At 50.1% G+C, this 16641-nt stretch overlaps 1 protein-coding gene across 9 annotated transcripts in view; it reads right to left on the bottom strand.

Annotated features, from left to right (window-relative positions):
* PALLD (palladin, cytoskeletal associated protein) overlaps positions 1–16641 on the bottom strand; it is a 364941-nt gene that overhangs the window by 26626 nt on the left and 321674 nt on the right. For 6 of the 9 annotated variants that reach the window (XM_070794343.1, XM_070794341.1, XM_070794342.1 and 3 more), the window contains one exon: positions 1443–1949. The exons of the other annotated variants lie outside the window; for them this stretch is intronic. In XM_070794343.1, coding sequence (XP_070650444.1) covers positions 1443–1949 — 507 coding nt within the window. The remainder of the gene's footprint in view (positions 1–1442; positions 1950–16641) is intronic. 9 annotated transcript variants of the gene reach the window in all.

Below are 16641 nucleotides of genomic sequence, written 5' to 3'. Positions count from 1 at the left end.
GAGACCCCACTGACTGCAGCGTACCAGGCTTCCCTGTCCATCACCATCTCCTGGAGCTTGCTCAAACTCATTTCCATTGAGATGGTGATGCCATCCAAAGATCTCATCCTCTGTTGTCCCCTTCTCCTGACCTCAATCTTTCCCAGCATCAGGGTCTTTTCCAATGAGTCAGTGCTTTGCATCAGATGACTAAAGTATTGGAGCTTCAGCTCCAGCATCAGTCCTTCCAATGAATATTCAGGACTGATTTCTTTTAGGATTGACTGGTTTGATCTCTTTGCAGTCCAAGGGACTCTCCAGAGTCTTTTCCAGCACCACAGTTCTAAAGCATCAATTCTTTGGCACTCAGTCTTCTCTATAGTCTGGCTCTCACATCCGTACCTGGCTATTGGAAAAACCATAGCTTTGACTAGACAGACGTCTGCTGGTAAAATGATGTCTCTGCTTTTAAAATCACTGTCTAGGTATGTCATAGCTTTTCTTCCAAAAAGCAAGTGTTTTCATGGCGCCTCCATAGTAAGAGGACAAAGGGTATCACGAACAAAGAGACAAAGGATTGCTCAGGCCAGAGGTTGGGAAGCCCATGATTACACCACTACCATCCTTGCTCCCCTCCTTATGTGACTATTTTTAATCACCTGACTGAGCTTTTCCCCAGGAGGACCTGAGAAGCAGCCAGACCTCAATCGCAGAATTCCTCAGGCAGCCTTTAGAAAATGCCTAGGAAAGCAGGGCGCGCCTAGCAGGCACTCCTGGACACACCTGGAGGGCAAACAGCAGTCTCGTCGCCAAGGAGCCACAAGCCCACCCCAGGGTGGGAACCTACTGTGAATGAGTGTAACTCGAATTCTAGGGTCCCCTCACTTTTATTCCCATAGGAAACCCCACTTAGGGCCTCCTCCTTTTCTCTCTGTACTGGGACCCTGCCAGCCCTGAAGCAGGATTCCAACAGGGAGGGTTGAGATGTGGCTCTGGGCTCGCCTTGGCCAGCAGGCAGTTCTGACCTCCTCAGTGGATGGGTGAGTGCCAGCTCTTACTCCACTTCAAGACGTGCCAGACGCCTCCCCGTGGGTTTGTTTTGCTAGCTTAGATTTTAGAGGGCTGCCACGTCAGCACTGTGACCTAAGGAAAGCCATTCAGAGAGTCTGGCAGAAGATGATGGAACCCTGTAGAGATGGGGTGGGGGGCTGGGGCCAGGGCTGGCTGCATCATTCAGGCCTGGGACAGAGCCTCGCGTATCTGCATCAAGTGTAGCCACTAACAGGTCTGTCCCCTCCAACCACTGCCCGGATGGAAACGTGTGCGTGGGCGAGTTCACCTCCTGATCCCGCGCACGCAGGGACTGCAACCTCCCCTCGGTGGGCACCCAGCCCTGACCTCGGCCCCCAGCAGCTGGACCCCCACGGCGTGCAGACCGGTGCAGAGGGGTGGTGGGCACTCACGCAGCGGGGGCGGCGCGCGGCAGGCCGAGGGCGGAGACCCCGGTGGAGACGGTGGTGGCGGTGGCGGGCTGCGAGGGCAGCAGGGCGCGGAGCAGCGCTGCGGGTGCGGGGCCTGGGCGGGCGGCGCGGGGCGCGGGGCCCGGGCCGGGTGGAGGTGGAGGCGGCGGCGGCGGGAAGAAGTCGGGCCCTGTGGCGAGCGCCGGCGGGCTGAGCGGCGGGGGCGGCGGCGGGAGCGCGCCCCACTCGGGCTCAGAGGTCGGCGGGGACGCGGGCGCCGGGGACCTGGGCGCGCTGGGACTCAGGCTCTGGGCGGCAATGAACTGCTTGGGGCGCGCGTAGCTGAAGGAGCTGGAGGCCTGCATGGCGGGCGCGGGGCGGGCAGCCAGCGCGCTCATGGGCTCCGCGCGCGACTCCGGGGGCTCCGGGGACGCGGGCGGCGAGGGGCGCGCGCGGGCCTCGCGCTCCCGGCGGATCTGCTGCTGCAGCTGCTGGATCCTGAGCGCGTCCCTGCGGGGAGAAAAGGACACCTTAATATGTGTGGCAGGGACGGGCCGCGGCGCCCGCAACCCCCAGGAGCCCAAGGGCCACCGTGGACACCGCTGACCAGCGTCTCACCGGACTCAGACCTGAGGCGAGCCGAGCCGGCTAACAGGTGCCAGTGGACGCTGTCTGACCCCCGAGAGCCACAGCACTGCATTTTCACAGAACCAGAATCTATTAAACGGAAAACTTCTAACCTGAGTTCTTACCCTCTCATCTGGGGCCAACGTTTTGGGAAAAAATTTATCACAATGGGAAAGTTAAAAGAAACACCCGATTTAATTTATTTTTGGCAGATTTAGGTGAATCCAATTTGCCTACCTCATTGCTGTCAACTCTGTAATCAATAAATACCACAGGCTGATCTGGGGGTGGGGTGGGGTGGGGGGAGGCCTACTGTGATTTCTGCCTTTGCTCCCTAAAACACACATGCCGTTTATTCTACCCCAATTTTGAAACTGCAAACTATTTACACAAACCTTAATACATAAGGTTTTTTTCTGACATTTGGCATCACATCTGAAACATACAACACACATCGTTCACGTGCAGGGGTTCAATAAGCAGTAACAAATTATTAATTTTACAGTGTGCTGTGCTGTGTCTCTCAGTTGTGTCCAACTCTTTGTGACCCCATGGACTATAGCCCTCTAGGTTCCTCTATCCATGGGATTCTCCAGGCAAGAATACTAGAGTAGGTTGTCATGCCCTCCTCCAGGGGATCTTCCCAACCCAGGAATCGAAGCCAAGTCTCTTGTATTGCAGGCAGATTCTTTACTGTCTGAGCCCCCAGGGCAGCCCAAGAATACTGGAGTGGGTAGCCTATCCCTTCTCCAGAAGATTTTCCCAACCCAGGATGAACTGGTTTCTTCTGCATTGTAGGTGGATTCTTTACCAGCTGAGCTACCAGGGAAGCTCTGGTATTTTAAAATAATGCAGCTTTAATTCCTCAAGTATTTTCCACCAGAGTTTGAAAAAAAAATTTTTTTTTGATAAAAAAGTCAGCAAGTAACTAGCAATCAGCTAAAATCGTACTCTCATTTTACTCAAAACCTTTCCTCTCAAGCTGAGTTTTACATCCAAGATGTTTTCCTTTATCCACACAGTGACCACATCTGTCAGAAGAAACATCAACAGAAGGTGGCACTCTAAGCACAAATAAAATAGGAAGAGTCCACGGAAAGGCAGGGCTATGCTAACTTGAAACCATTTAAAACTAAAAAGCAACCCTCCCATTGAAACGTGTATCACCATATGTGAAATATACCAGTCCAAGTTCAATGCATGAAACAGGGCACTCAAAGCTGGTGCTCTGGGACAACCCTGAGGGATGGGATGGAGAGGGAGGTGGGTTCGGGATGGGGGAAAACACATGTACACCCATGGCTGATTCATGTCAATGTATGGCAAGAACCACCACAATACTGTAAAGTAGTAATTAGCCTCCAATTATAATAAATTAATTAACCCCCCCCAAGCCTTCCTTATCTATAGGCATTAAATCTTCAAACTCAAAGCAATAAGAGGGACTGAAGCTCCTGATCAAAGGGGATCAAAGTTAAAGGGGATTCAGATCTGTTATCAAGTGTCACTAGATACAACATCGGCGAAGGAATCGCTCAACTCCTTCCCACGAATCGATTCCCGGCTATAATTTAACAGTGAGGTGATTACAATGAAGCTCATGAAAAGATGCCTCTTCAGGAACTGAAAAGTGTAAGGAGAATAGGGCTGCACATGAGAACCTGAGCTGAGCAGCCAGGCTTCCAGCAGCGGTGAACTCTGGGCAGTCCCAGTGAGATGGGCTGAGACTGGGATGCTCTGCTGCAGGGCTTGCACCTGGACACACCGCTCCTCGAGTAACAAAGAACTGCAGGGTCTGATGACACCTGCGTGCCTACTCAGTGGGGCAGATTATGGACCACGAGAGACAAAGAGACCAAAAAGTCCAGCTGCCGCTTCTGAAGAGCCAGGAGCAAAAGCAGGTTCTTCGCATGCTCCCTGCACACAGCACCACCAGAGGGACGGGCAAGCCACCTAAGCCACCCCTCTGCCCCGTCTCCTGGACACACCACCACCCTCACCCCACAGAAGGGAGCAGTTGAGCCTCTCTCTACTCCAGGAAGTGTGCAAGCAAGGGCACCTGTTACTTGTTCTTGTTCCCCACGTGGCCCCTGCCTCTCTGCAGCAGCAGGGGCCCCAAGAAAAGCCTTGTTTGAATTTCTTGTCTGGCCAGCAGCAGGGGCCCCAAGAAAAGCCTTGTATGAATTTCTTGTCTGGCCGCTGGTTGATTTCTATTGATGGGGAAGGCCAAGAGCACTGGTGCGTAACACTACGGAGCTTGGTTTGAAGGCTTTAAAAGGAGCCGTGCCATTGCTGGAATACACCAGATGCTGAAGCTCATCACAGAATTCTGTGGTTTGGGTAGACGGATGACCACCACCCACCAATGCTGACTTTCTGACTCCCCAGATGCTCCTTTCTGACCTCCCTGCCTTTACTTTCTTCTTAATTCCTACTCCCCGGAAGATGGGTCCCACCCCTGGACCATCTATCCCCCTACCATCCAGCTGATCTGCCCCAGGACTGGAACTGCCCCGTGTGCTCCGTGGAAGGCATGCTCCGTATTCAGCTCGCCTCCTCTGGGCCAGCTGGGCTCACGACGGCCAGGGCTTCAGCTCTCTCTGAAGGTATTTCCAGCCTGGCTGTGTGAAGCTTCCCTGGCACGTGGCTCTAGATATCGTGCTGTCTCTGTGTTTGTGTGGGGACTCCCCTGCCCCAGGTCAGGTGTGGCCCCTGATAAGCCAGGCTTGTTCAAAGAAGCCGGACAAGGAAGCTCAGACCATCACGATGCTGGTTCTAATGTTGTCCACAGGCTCAAGCCTACTCATCCAGGCATTAAAAAACCCCACCACATTTGCTAACTTGCAAGGGCTTAAAATTGCTGAGATGCTACTGTTAGCAGTAAGTGCCAGTTCAAGAAGCTAGTGCAGTTTCTGTTCGTTTCACAAGAAGTCAGCAGGCATCCTGGTGATCCATTCCTAGAATACCCTGCATGAAGAATTGGGCCCCCCGCCCAACCCCCGACTTTGTGCAGGTGAGGATGTAACAGGCCGGGCACTGCAGGGCTGGGGGAAGGGAGGGCTGAACAATCATTTTGAATCTGAACGTTTCTGACTTGCTTTCTGTGCAAATTCTAATATTTAAAAAAAAACAACTTTATTAAATGATTTTCACACCTGGATTCTGAGATGACGAAATGCACAAATCTAAGTCACTTTCTCAGTTCCCAAGTAATTTTTATAAAACTTGGTTTTCACAGAGAGACAAAAAAGCAAATGAAATGAAAGGTCTCAGAAAGGCAAGCTTGCCTGTGGCTTCAGGAAATCACCCAGAGTTATCTGTCACATTGACATCAGTTTTAGAGATGCTTTCCTGGATCTAACTCCAAAGCAGGGGGTAAAAAAAACCAAATATAAACAAGTGGGACTACATCAATCTAAAAAGCTTCTGCACAGCAAAGCAAATACCATCAAGACACAAAGGCAATATACTGAGTGGAAAAAGATAGCTGGGAATTGTATATCCTGTGAAAGTGAAAGTCGTTCTGTCGTGTCTGACTCTTTGCGACCCCATGGACTATACAATCTATGGAATTCTCCAGGCCAGAATACTGGAGTGGGTAGCCTTTCCCTTCTCTGGAGGATCTTCCCAACCCAGGGATCTAACCCAGGTCTCCTGCATTGCAGGCGGTTTCTTTACCAGCTGTATATCCTGTATGGAGTTAATATCCAAAATATATAAAGACTCATTCAACTCAACAACAAAAACACAAACAATCCAAACAAAAAAAAAGGCAGAGGCTCTGAACAGACATTTTCCCAAGGAAGACATACAGATGCCAACAGGCACGTGAAAAGATGCCCAACATGGCTAATCAGCAGGGAAATGCAAATCAAAAGCACAGTGAGGTGCCGCCTCACACGTCAGAACGGCCTTCATCAGAAAGGCAAGAAATAACAAATGTTGGCGAGGATGTGGCAAGAAGAGGAAATTTCTACTGCCTAGCACAGGGAACTCTGCTTGGGATTCTGCAGTAACTTAAATGAGAAAAAGAATCTGAAAAATATTAATAGAAAAAATTTAAGAAAAAAAAATTCTGCTAGCAGGAACGTAAACTGGGGTACCCACTATGGAAAACAGTATTGAGGTTCCTCAAGAAACTGAAAATTAATGACTACAGTATGATCCAACAACTCCACCTCTTATTTATCTAAAGAAAATGAAAACACTAATTTGAAAAGATATACACACCCCACTGTTCATAGCAGCATATTCACAATAGCCAAGATGTAAAATCAACCTAAGTGTCCACTGACAGATGAATGAATGCAGAATATGTGGTATGCACACCCGCATATACACAATGGTGTGCTGCTCAGCCATCAACACAAAAAGAAATGCTGCCCTTTCGTGACAACGTGGACGGACCTGGAGGCTCGAGAAAGACAAATACCATGTGACTTTTACTCATACGTGGAATCTAAACAAACAAAACACACGGGTAAAGCCATTAGTCTAGCTGTTACCGGAGGGAAGCGGTTTGGGGGCAGTGAAGGGGTGAAGCGGTCAAGTGTGACACGCAGTGACGCCCGCTCTGCAGTGTGTATGACATGGACTATCACGCTCTACACCTGAAACCCACATAATAAAAATGAAACACTCAGTATTTGTAAAACACCTTTTAAAAAGCTATTGGTTAAAAAACAATTCGTCACTTTTTTGGTTTTCCCATTTTTTTCTGCTACCCTTTCTCTGAAAATGAAAGAAGAATATGAACTGATGTGAGTGCCTTGGGGACTCTGGGTAAGGTGGGAAACTCGGGTGAAGGCTCCCAGCCTGAAGCAGGACAGTGAGGCCATCCTGTTAAAGCTGCCCCGTCCAGCCCCTTCCGTCCCCCTCCTCACCCCACCACACCCCCAGTTCAGAAAGTCTCAGCAGTTCTCTGCTCTTCCCTCCTTCAACTCTGAAGAACGAGCTCGTGGGACTCTGATCACGTGCCACAGCCCGTGTACAAAGGGGAAACGGCTAAGTGACTCGTTCAAGGTCACATCAGTTCCTGGAGAACCAGGTAGGTGCGTGGAGAAGAACTGGGACCTTTCACGGGGTTTCCAAGGAGCCTGTGTCCCTTTCCCTCCTGAGGACCCTTCACTCGCACGCCTCTTTGCTCCCGTAGCAACCCGCGCCTTTCGGATCTGAACCATCGGGCAAAGTTTTAAATGTCTACACATGTAGGCATGGACTCTTTCCAGGGTGAGGTGGTGCAGCTCTGGCAGCTCCGGAGGGGGATGCGTCAGGACTAATGAGGGGTCCTCTCTCTGTCACAGGAATCACGAGTCTCCATCCTCCCACCCCCGACAGTCTGGGCATGGCTGTCAGCAAGAACGGATTTACGGATGGCTGCGTGGGGAAGATTCAGATTTGACCGAGATAAACAGAGCTGTGGAAACCACTTTGAGTTTCCGATTCTGTCCTCTCTCCTGTCACCTGATGAAGGCAGCCTTGGAGAAACCAGGCAGCTGGGTGGCCAAGCGCGTGGGGGCAAAGGCTGGCCCGGCAGGGGCACGACAGGGGACCCAGCGGTGAGATGCACGCTGTCCCCGTGTGAGCCCCACAAACGCCTCTCACACAAGCACGGCCATGCCCGCCCTGGCTCCCTTTCAGAGAGGACCACGTTCTTCCCCCAAGGACTGCCCTCTTCACGGGCAAGTGGACAACAGGGGCACCTGGGGAGGGGGCCTGGAGACCGGGGCAGGGACTGAGCCGGGGTTAGGCTCCCCACCTTCTGCTCACAAAGCCACGGGGCTGGGAGGTGGGTGCTGGCCTGGGAGGGTGGCTGACAAGCCCGTGGGTTGGGGGGGAGGGCAGGGGGGCTCCAAAGCCATGGGCTGCGTCGTCCCATCCCGACTGCTCAGTAAACAGAAAAAGGTTATGAAAATGCTAGTTGTTATTACCACAGATAGCTCTGTCCCTGGGGGCCGTAGCCCAAGGTCAAAATGAACGCTGTGAAAGCAGACTTCTGGAAAACAGCTTCTGTGTGACTTGGAAAGTCCCAGGGCTCACGGCGATGGAGACGGAGCAATCACAACTGTCCGCAGGGACTCCTGGGGTCACGAGGCTGGAAAGCAGCCATGCTCTCAGAGTAAACAGGCTGCGCGGTGCATGCTTTCTTTCCCCTCTGACTGTGACACAGAAGCCCTGCACCCTGTGAACCAGGCCCTGCGGTTCAGAAGGACTTTAAGGCAGGGCTGTGACCCGCAGCCTGCTCCCAGCACCCACCGCTCACAGACGTGGGGACACATCACAGTCCAGCACGAGCATCTGGCGTGTTCAGTCAGGCTACCCGACACAGGCCCACCTGGGACCGCCCAACGCCAGGCATTCTCACACGAAAGCAGGTAAGTGAACTTGGGATAAAGTGCTGGGTGCTCCCATAATGGAGTCCTCTCTGACTGGGATGAGCTCAGCATTGTACGTCTGAGAGCTTAGCAGATTAATTCTGGGTGCTTGCAGACAGGATATAGAATACCCAGAAGGGCTTCAGCCAGGCCTGTGTCAGCTCCCCCTGTGACTTGCTACAGCAGTCCCTCAGCGGCCTTGTCCTGCATGGATGCTTCAGTGTGCGTCTCCACCACAGAAACGATGCCCACTGGGCGAGAGCTTCCCAACACCTGAGTACTGCCCCTGGAGACACGTATACAAGGGCTTCCCAGGCGGCTCAGTGGTAAAGAACACGCCCACCAGTGAGGAGACCAGGGTTCGATCCCTGGGTTGGAAAGATCCCCTGGAGGAGGAAATGGCAACCCACTCTAGTGTTCCTGCCAGGAAAATCCCACAGACAGAGGAGCCTGGTGGGCTACAGTCCATGGGGTCACACAGAGTTGGACACAAGTGAGCACCTCTAAGCAGACTACACAACAGGTATACAGGTCACAGTTCAGAGGACAACCTCTTAGACCATCAAAACAAGTTAGCCAGGAGCCAAAGGAGAATGCAGAGAATGCATCCGTTGTGTTCAAGGGAGGCTGTGAGGGCAAAGCTAACTATTAACATGTATTTAGAAGCATCCCCCAGGAAAAACAAATGCAAAAAGGCAAAATGGTTGTCTCAGGAGGCCTTACAAATAGCTGAGAAAAGAAGAGTAGCTAAAGGCAAAGGAGAAAAGGAAAGATATACCCATCTGAATGCAGAGTTCCAAAGAATAGCAAGGAAGATAAGAAAGCCTTCCTCAGTGATCAATGCAAAGAAATAGAGGAAAACAATAGAATGGGAAAGACTAGAGATCTCTTCAAGAAAATTAGAGATACCAAGGGAACATTTCAAGTAAAGATGGGCACAATAAAGGACAGAAATGGTATGGACCTAACAGAAGCAGAAGATATTAAGAAGAGGTGGCAAGAGTACACAGAAGAATTATACAAAAAAAGATCTTCACGACCCAGATAACCATGATGGTGTGATCACTCACCTAGAGCCAGACATCCTGGAATGCAAAGTCAAGTGGGCCTTAGGAAGCATCACTATGAACAAAGCTAGTGGAGGTGATGGAATTCCAATTGAGCTATTTCAAATCCTAAATGATGATGCTGATAAAGTGCTTCACTAAATATGCCAGAAAATTTGGAAAACTCAGCAGTGGCCACAGGACTGGAAAAGGTCAGTTTTCATTCCAATCCCAAAGAAAGGCAATGCCAAAGAATGTTCAAACTACCACACAATTGCACACATCTCAAATGCTTATAAAGTAATGCTCAAAATTCTCCAAGTTAGGCTTCAACAGTATATGAACCGAGAACTTCCAGATGTTTAAGCTGGATTTAGAAAAGGCAGAGGAACCAGACATCAAATGGCCAACATCTGCTGGATCATCAAAAAAGCAAGACAGTACCAGAAAACCATCTACTTTTTGCTTTATTGACTACACCAAAAGCCTTTGACTGTGTGGATCCCAACAAACTGTGGAAAATTCTAAAAGAGATGGGAATACCAGACCACCTTACCTGCCTCCTGATAAATCTGTATGCAGGTCAAGAAGCAACAGTTAAAACCGGACATGGAACAACGGACTGGTTCCAAACTAGGAAAGGAGTACGTCAAGGCTGTATATTGTCACCCTGCTTATTTAACTTATAAGCAGAGTACATCATGTGAAATGTCGAAATGGATGAAGCACAAACTGGAATCAAGATTTCTGGGAGAAATATCAGTAACCTCAGATATGCAGATGACACCACCCTTATGGCAGAAAATGAAGAGGAACTAAAGAACCTCTTGATGAAAGTGAGAGGAAACTGAAAAAGTTGGCTTAAAACTCAACATTCACAAAACTAAGATCATGGCATCCGGTCCCATCACTTCATGGCAAATAAAAGCGGAAAAAATGGAAACAGTGACAGACTTTATTTTCTTGGGTTCCAAAATCACTGGAGATAGTGATTGCAGCCATGAAATTAAAAATGCTTGCTCCTTGGAAGAAAAGCTGTGACCAACCTAGACAGCATATTAAAAAGCAGAGACATTACTTTGTCAACAAAGGTCCGTCTAGTCAAAGCTATGGTTTTTCCAGTAGTCATGTATGGATATGAGAGTTGGACCATAAAGAAAGCTGAGCACCAAAGAACTGATGTTTTGAACTGTTGTGCTGAAGAAGGCTCTTGAGAGTCCCTTAGACTGCAAGGAGATCAAACCAGTCCATCCTAAAGGAAATCAGACCTGAATATTCATTGGAAGGGCTGATGCTGTAGCTGAAACTCCAATACTTTGCCACCTGATGTGAAGAACTGACTCACTGGAAAAGACCCTGATGCTGGGAAAGACTGAAGGCAGGAGAGGAAGGGGACGACAGAGGATGAGATGGTTGGATGGGATCACTGACTCGACTGACATGAATTTGAGTAAGCTCTGGGAGATGGTGATGGACAGGGATGCCTGGCACACTGCAATCCACAGGGTCACAAAGAGTCAGACACAATTGAGTGACTGAACTGAACTGAACTGAAAAGCATCCCCCTAAGGCTGGGGGAGATGTCTGTGTCATTTTCCCCTCAGCTGTTTCTGCTGCCGTGAGTTCCAGAAGCAGGGCTGTGAAGCTCAGGCTTGAACGATGAATGATGACCTTGGGAAAAGGTCCTGTCTCTCAAAACAAACAACCTAAGGGCTTCACTCGCCTGGAAGAAAAGGCATTCTCCCACGTTTCTCCCCTCCAAGCATTTTCAGCTCAGCATTGCCCTCTCCCCTCACATGTAGGTGCTTGCCAATTGCTGGGTGCTTTTAATTAAAGTCTCCAGATTTCTGCCAAGTTCAAAACTAGCTGCTCCATCGGCCTGCGTGGCACTCGGGACACTGCAATGACTTTCTGAGGGGTAAAGCCACCATCACACAGGTTATTCACAAGGAAATGCAGAGTCCACCAGAGAGAGAAATGTTCAAGGAGTTCAACTCCAGCTTGCCCACTGGCTTTTTATGACATCAGACAATTCACTTCTCCACTCTGGGACCAGCTTCTCAACTATCTGCAAGGTCCTAATAAACTCTAAGGTCTACGAGCCTTACTCCTTAGTCCAGCAACATTTAAACATTATAAAGAGACCGATTTTAAAGGAACTTGTGAAGAACTAACCAGGTCCAGGTGCGGTGCTTATTGTATACACATAATAACCTTAGGCACATGCTGTTTTCACCTCCCTGTCAACTGTTTTGGAAAAATGAATGTATGTCCTGGCAAACATAAATCGGCTTCAAAGGCACGAAAGGCAGACTAAAATAATCCCACAGTAAATCCTTCTCCAAGAGGAAGGACAGGTCTATGCAGTGAAAAATAATCACCTACTGCTTAACACGAGCTCCATTTCCTTTTCTTAAGGCAGATACACCTATAGATACATCCCATCCCGAAAGGAAGAAAAGCGGCTTTCGGGTTCTGCCTTCCTGGGTGTGTTTCCACTGCAAGGTGCAGCCCTGAAGTGTGAACTCCCTGTTATGTTAGTAGACGTTTCTCCTCTTCCTACCACAGAACCTTTTCTGTCCCTTGGCCACTCTGACCTGATGCTGTAAACATTCTAACATGGAAAGGGGTTCCTCACCCTAAAGGGGTCCCCCAGCCCATCCTTGCCTTGCTGCCCTGCAACCCCCAGCCTCTTTCCTCGAGCCCTCTCCTCCTCTGACCTTTGACACCAGACCCATCCTCATTCCCTGACCTCTGACCAGGCCTGGTCTCTCCCACCGTCTCCACCAGCTTTCTGGCCCCATGCTCTGTGCCTCCCTACTTCCTCTGCGTCACCCTTAGTCCCTCCGGGGTCCCGAATGCCAACTTGACAATCCACTTCCATGTGACAGAAATGCAGTATTTGACGTCAACTCAGCACATCTAAGTCAGAATCCTGCTCAGCCCTCACCCATGTCTCCCCCATAAAAGATAGGATGTTCAAGGGCAAACACACAACCAGGCCAGGCTGTCAGGAATTCTCACTGAGGACGACAGGAAGGGGTCTCCTAGTCCTCCGACAGCCGACTGACCACAAGGACAGGACCCTCTGAGGGAAAGCAAGCACCCGAGAGCCAACACGTGAAAACAAGCCACAAGAGAAAGATGAGCAGGCGGACAGGTGCCTCGGCCCAGGGCAGGCCACCTGCAGACCAGTCTCACTGAATTTCGTGTACTAACGCCTGCCTCGCCCCCATTTCTGGCTTAGGTTATTTGAGACGCTCTCTCACACTCTGAAGAAAGTGGCCTGGGGCCCTGCCATTCTAGCATCCTTGGTGTACACACACGGAAATGGACACACGAGAGGTCACACAGCTGCACAGGCCTCACCAGAACCACCGGCAGGTGAGGACATGCTAAGTTCAACGCAGCCACCCTGATGGAAGCTGGCAAACCAGTGCGGGGACGAGCCCATGCCTGCCCCCAAGCTGCGGAGCAGACCCTCCGGAGGACGGGGAGCCAGCGGTCCCCAGCGCTCATCTCTGCAGTGGGAACCAGAGCAAGGTGGAGGCAGTCTCCTCTTTCTGCTTTCACAGTCTTCTACACTTGTGGTCTGAGGACTTTTTAAAGTTGCGCACAGAAAAAATATGATGGTAAAAATATATATAAAATTCTTAAAACATAAATTATAAACATGTAACTCTTAAAACACATAACTCCAGAAGCTACTATTCTAAGAAAGGTCACATCATAAAAGAAGACACGGAGCTGGTGTCCGAGCAAATGCATATTCCGGAAGCCCGAGGGGGTTGGGGTGTGTGTGTGTGTGTGTGTGTGTGTGGCGGGCAGGGGTGGGGGGGCCACGTTCCCCTCACCCCCACCTCTCCCATCACCACTGTTGCGGGTACCTCCTGCGCCATGGCCGTCACCGGGCACCTTCTAGGTACCAAGCACCACTGTACGTGCGAGTGCATACTGCCTCATTTAATCTTTCTAACCCCCGACAGATCCTATCGTCTCCACTTTACAGAAGAGGAAATGGAGGCACAAAGGTACCCTGAAAGAGCTGTCAAGGTTACACACCTGGAAAGTGATGCAAATGCAGATTGAACCCAGGCGTCTGGCCCGTGACCACGACCCTGGCCTTTCTCGTTAAGGCGGCAGGTTTATCCAGATCCACCTGTACTGGGGTCTCTCCAGCCACAGAGGACCTTCCTGGTGTGGGTTCTGACCACAGCAGTGGGCGTCTGTCCCTTCTATGCCCTGTTCTTCCTTGTCACTGGGGCCTAGACACTGCAGCGGGGCTTGAACCAGATACACAGAGAACCTGCCACACGTGCTGAAGACGTTCATGTGTGTAACGGAGTTACTGACATAATACCCAAGGAGCTGACGCTGACGTCTACGCCAGGCTTGACAAACGTCCACTCACCGGAGAAACTCTAAGAATATACTAAGTAACTTGAAGGAGTTAAGCTGTGAAACTAAGAAATTAATTTGCTCCCAGAATTTCTTATTCCTGTATTTGTATTATCAACCAGCATATGTTATACTGAGGGACTAGTAAACGTTCTGTGTGTGTGCACTGCTCAATTGTGTCCAACTCTGCAAACCAATTGTAGCCCGCCCGGCTCCTCTGTCGACGGAACTTTCCAGGCAATGATCCTGGAGCCATTTCCTACTCTAGGGGATCTTCGCAACCCAAGGATCGAACCTGTGTCTCTTGTATCTTGTACCGGCAGGCAGATCCTTTACCACTGCTCCACTCATACCTGGAGGAAACATTCAGTCTCTACTAAACATCAACTATTCAGAGCTACCCAATCTCAGTCTAAAACGCAGTAGAGGGACAGAAGGTGAGACACCGGTGAAGAGTCTCACTGCATATTTCACAAGTTAAAAGTGAATCCAAACTTCTAGGAACATTCAGGAGACAGGCCACCTAACATAAAAACCCAGCATGGGTTTCAGGGCACAGAAGTTCCATGTACGCTTAGTTCTGGCCTTTACTGTGCTCTTGGAAGAAGATGCTCCTTGAAGAGACAGAAAGAAGAATGCGGTGAACAGCTGGCACTGAGCCCTTAGGACGGCTCTGTCTCTTAAACCTGCCTCTTCTGGCACCCCTGCCACTGGTGCCACACCTCCCTGCAGAACTGAGGGCCACCAGGGACTTGGAGGCCTTGACTAAGACAGCTCTCAGCTTCCTCCTGTCTGTGGAATACAAAGCTGAACTATTTTTAAATCGTCTTTTAAAATATGTTTAAAATGCCTCCCAGTGTAAAATGCACTCTTGTGTCTTTCAAGACTGGAATCTGAACACCACTCATTTGCTAAGTTACTCCATCCCGAGAGACTGAATCACTGAAGATGCTGGATTTTTAAACACTGTTATCTTTTACATGCTGACGAACAACACTACTTTATAAAGACGACTTTCTAGGTTTGTGTGAGCACAGGCCCGTCTCTGAAGAACGAAGCATTCTGAGTTAACAACTTGTGATAACTAATGACTTCAGCCTCCTGAGGGCAAAGCAGTGAAGGAATGCGCAGGTGGGCCCAGGAACTCAGCGCAATCCAGCTCCTCCGAGAGGTCAGCTGTTGCTGGTCTCGGTGTCATGGTCCGAAGGTTCACAGTGCGGATGCGCCGTCACCTGACCACCAGGCTCCAGCCCCACCCTCTCAACCAAGAAGGAAAACGTTCTTGAGAAAACTCAGAATGGCGCTCTGGCAGGCTCGACAGATATGGTCAGTGAAGAGACTGCTGACTGTGGAAGGAATCATTAATTTTAAGTGGCTGTGACCCTCTGTGCTTTGACCGGCTGGCCCTGACATTCCTTAGTGGTGGGGAGGAGGGGTGCTGGGGACGGTGCCCAGGGGTCTTCCCTTGAGAGGCAGGCCCACTCCTCCCAGCAGGAAATGGAGTCTATCCAAACATGTCCCAGGAAGAACTGTAATAAATGTTCCCTTCCTGAGAAATGACTAAAACCACTAAAATAACCCTTAGATTAAAAAACCCAATTATTTATTGAAATGACTTTTTTTTTTTGAAATGACTCTTAAGAAAAAAATGAGGGAGATTTATTAGAACCACATGAGGTTTCCAGCAGGACTACACATGACTTTGTTCAGTCCAGAGTTATTCATCTGGTGTTGCAGCAAGTGGGATTTTCTGTAACATGGTCTTCAGGCCCATCTCCAACACAGGGAAAGCCTGCAACATCTTGAAATGCCTTTTGGAAGAAAAAACTTCACAGAACGTACAGCTGTTGCATTGCACTTGTTTACTGAACTTCACAGATCTTTTCCAAGACACGTAGACACTGCAGTCTGCCGCACACACTGGGCTTACGATTACACTGTGCTGTCTCGTACGCTAGCGGCCCTCACTGAGAGCACGGTGCACACCTGAACGTGCTGCTGCTCTTTGCTCCTGGCTGCGCCACACAGCGTGTGGGATCTTAGTTCCTGGACCAGGGATTGGACCTGGGCCAGAGAAAGTGCCCAGGCCTGACACTGGTATGCCAGGGAACTCCCGTGTTCCTTCTGAAATAGAAGACAAATAATGGGAAAAGCCACGGCAGAGAGTATAGCACCTTCGTGACAATGCACACGGGAGGGTGAGGGGTCCAGTGGGGGGGGCACTGGGCCCCCCACCCCCGAGTATATGAGGCCCGTTTGCGTGAGGTGAGGAGCTGACGGAGTAACTGGGTTTCCTCACTCCCGGCCTCCTGAGGGAAAACACCAAAGTGTGAACATCTTGCACTAACAATTAAACCAAAAAGTCTTTTCTAACAAGAATATAGATAAAAATTTTAAGGAATGATGGGTCCAATTCATTTGACTTCCATCCAGGGCCACCTCCTCCCCCATGGGTGGGGTGAGCCTGGCTCAGAGCAGCACAGAGCTGAGTCCAGCGGGTCTGTGTCCCTGTGTGTGTGTGTGTGCGTGCTTACCTGCGTATCTCTACGTGTGTCATACATCCACACGTGTCATGCATCCACACACGTCATCTCTACACACTTCATACGTCCACAGGTGTCATGTCTCTACACGTGTTATACATCCACAGGCGTCACGTCTCTACACACATCATACATCCACAGGCATCACGTCTCTACATGCGTCACACATCTATACGCATCATACATCCACAGGCGTCACATCTCTACACACATC

The sequence above is a fragment of the Bos indicus genome, chromosome 8 (assembly GCF_029378745.1).
Source record: "Bos indicus isolate NIAB-ARS_2022 breed Sahiwal x Tharparkar chromosome 8, NIAB-ARS_B.indTharparkar_mat_pri_1.0, whole genome shotgun sequence".
Classification (NCBI taxonomy): Eukaryota; Metazoa; Chordata; class Mammalia; order Artiodactyla; family Bovidae; genus Bos; species Bos indicus.
This window is presented reverse-complemented; position numbering and strand designations above follow the sequence as displayed.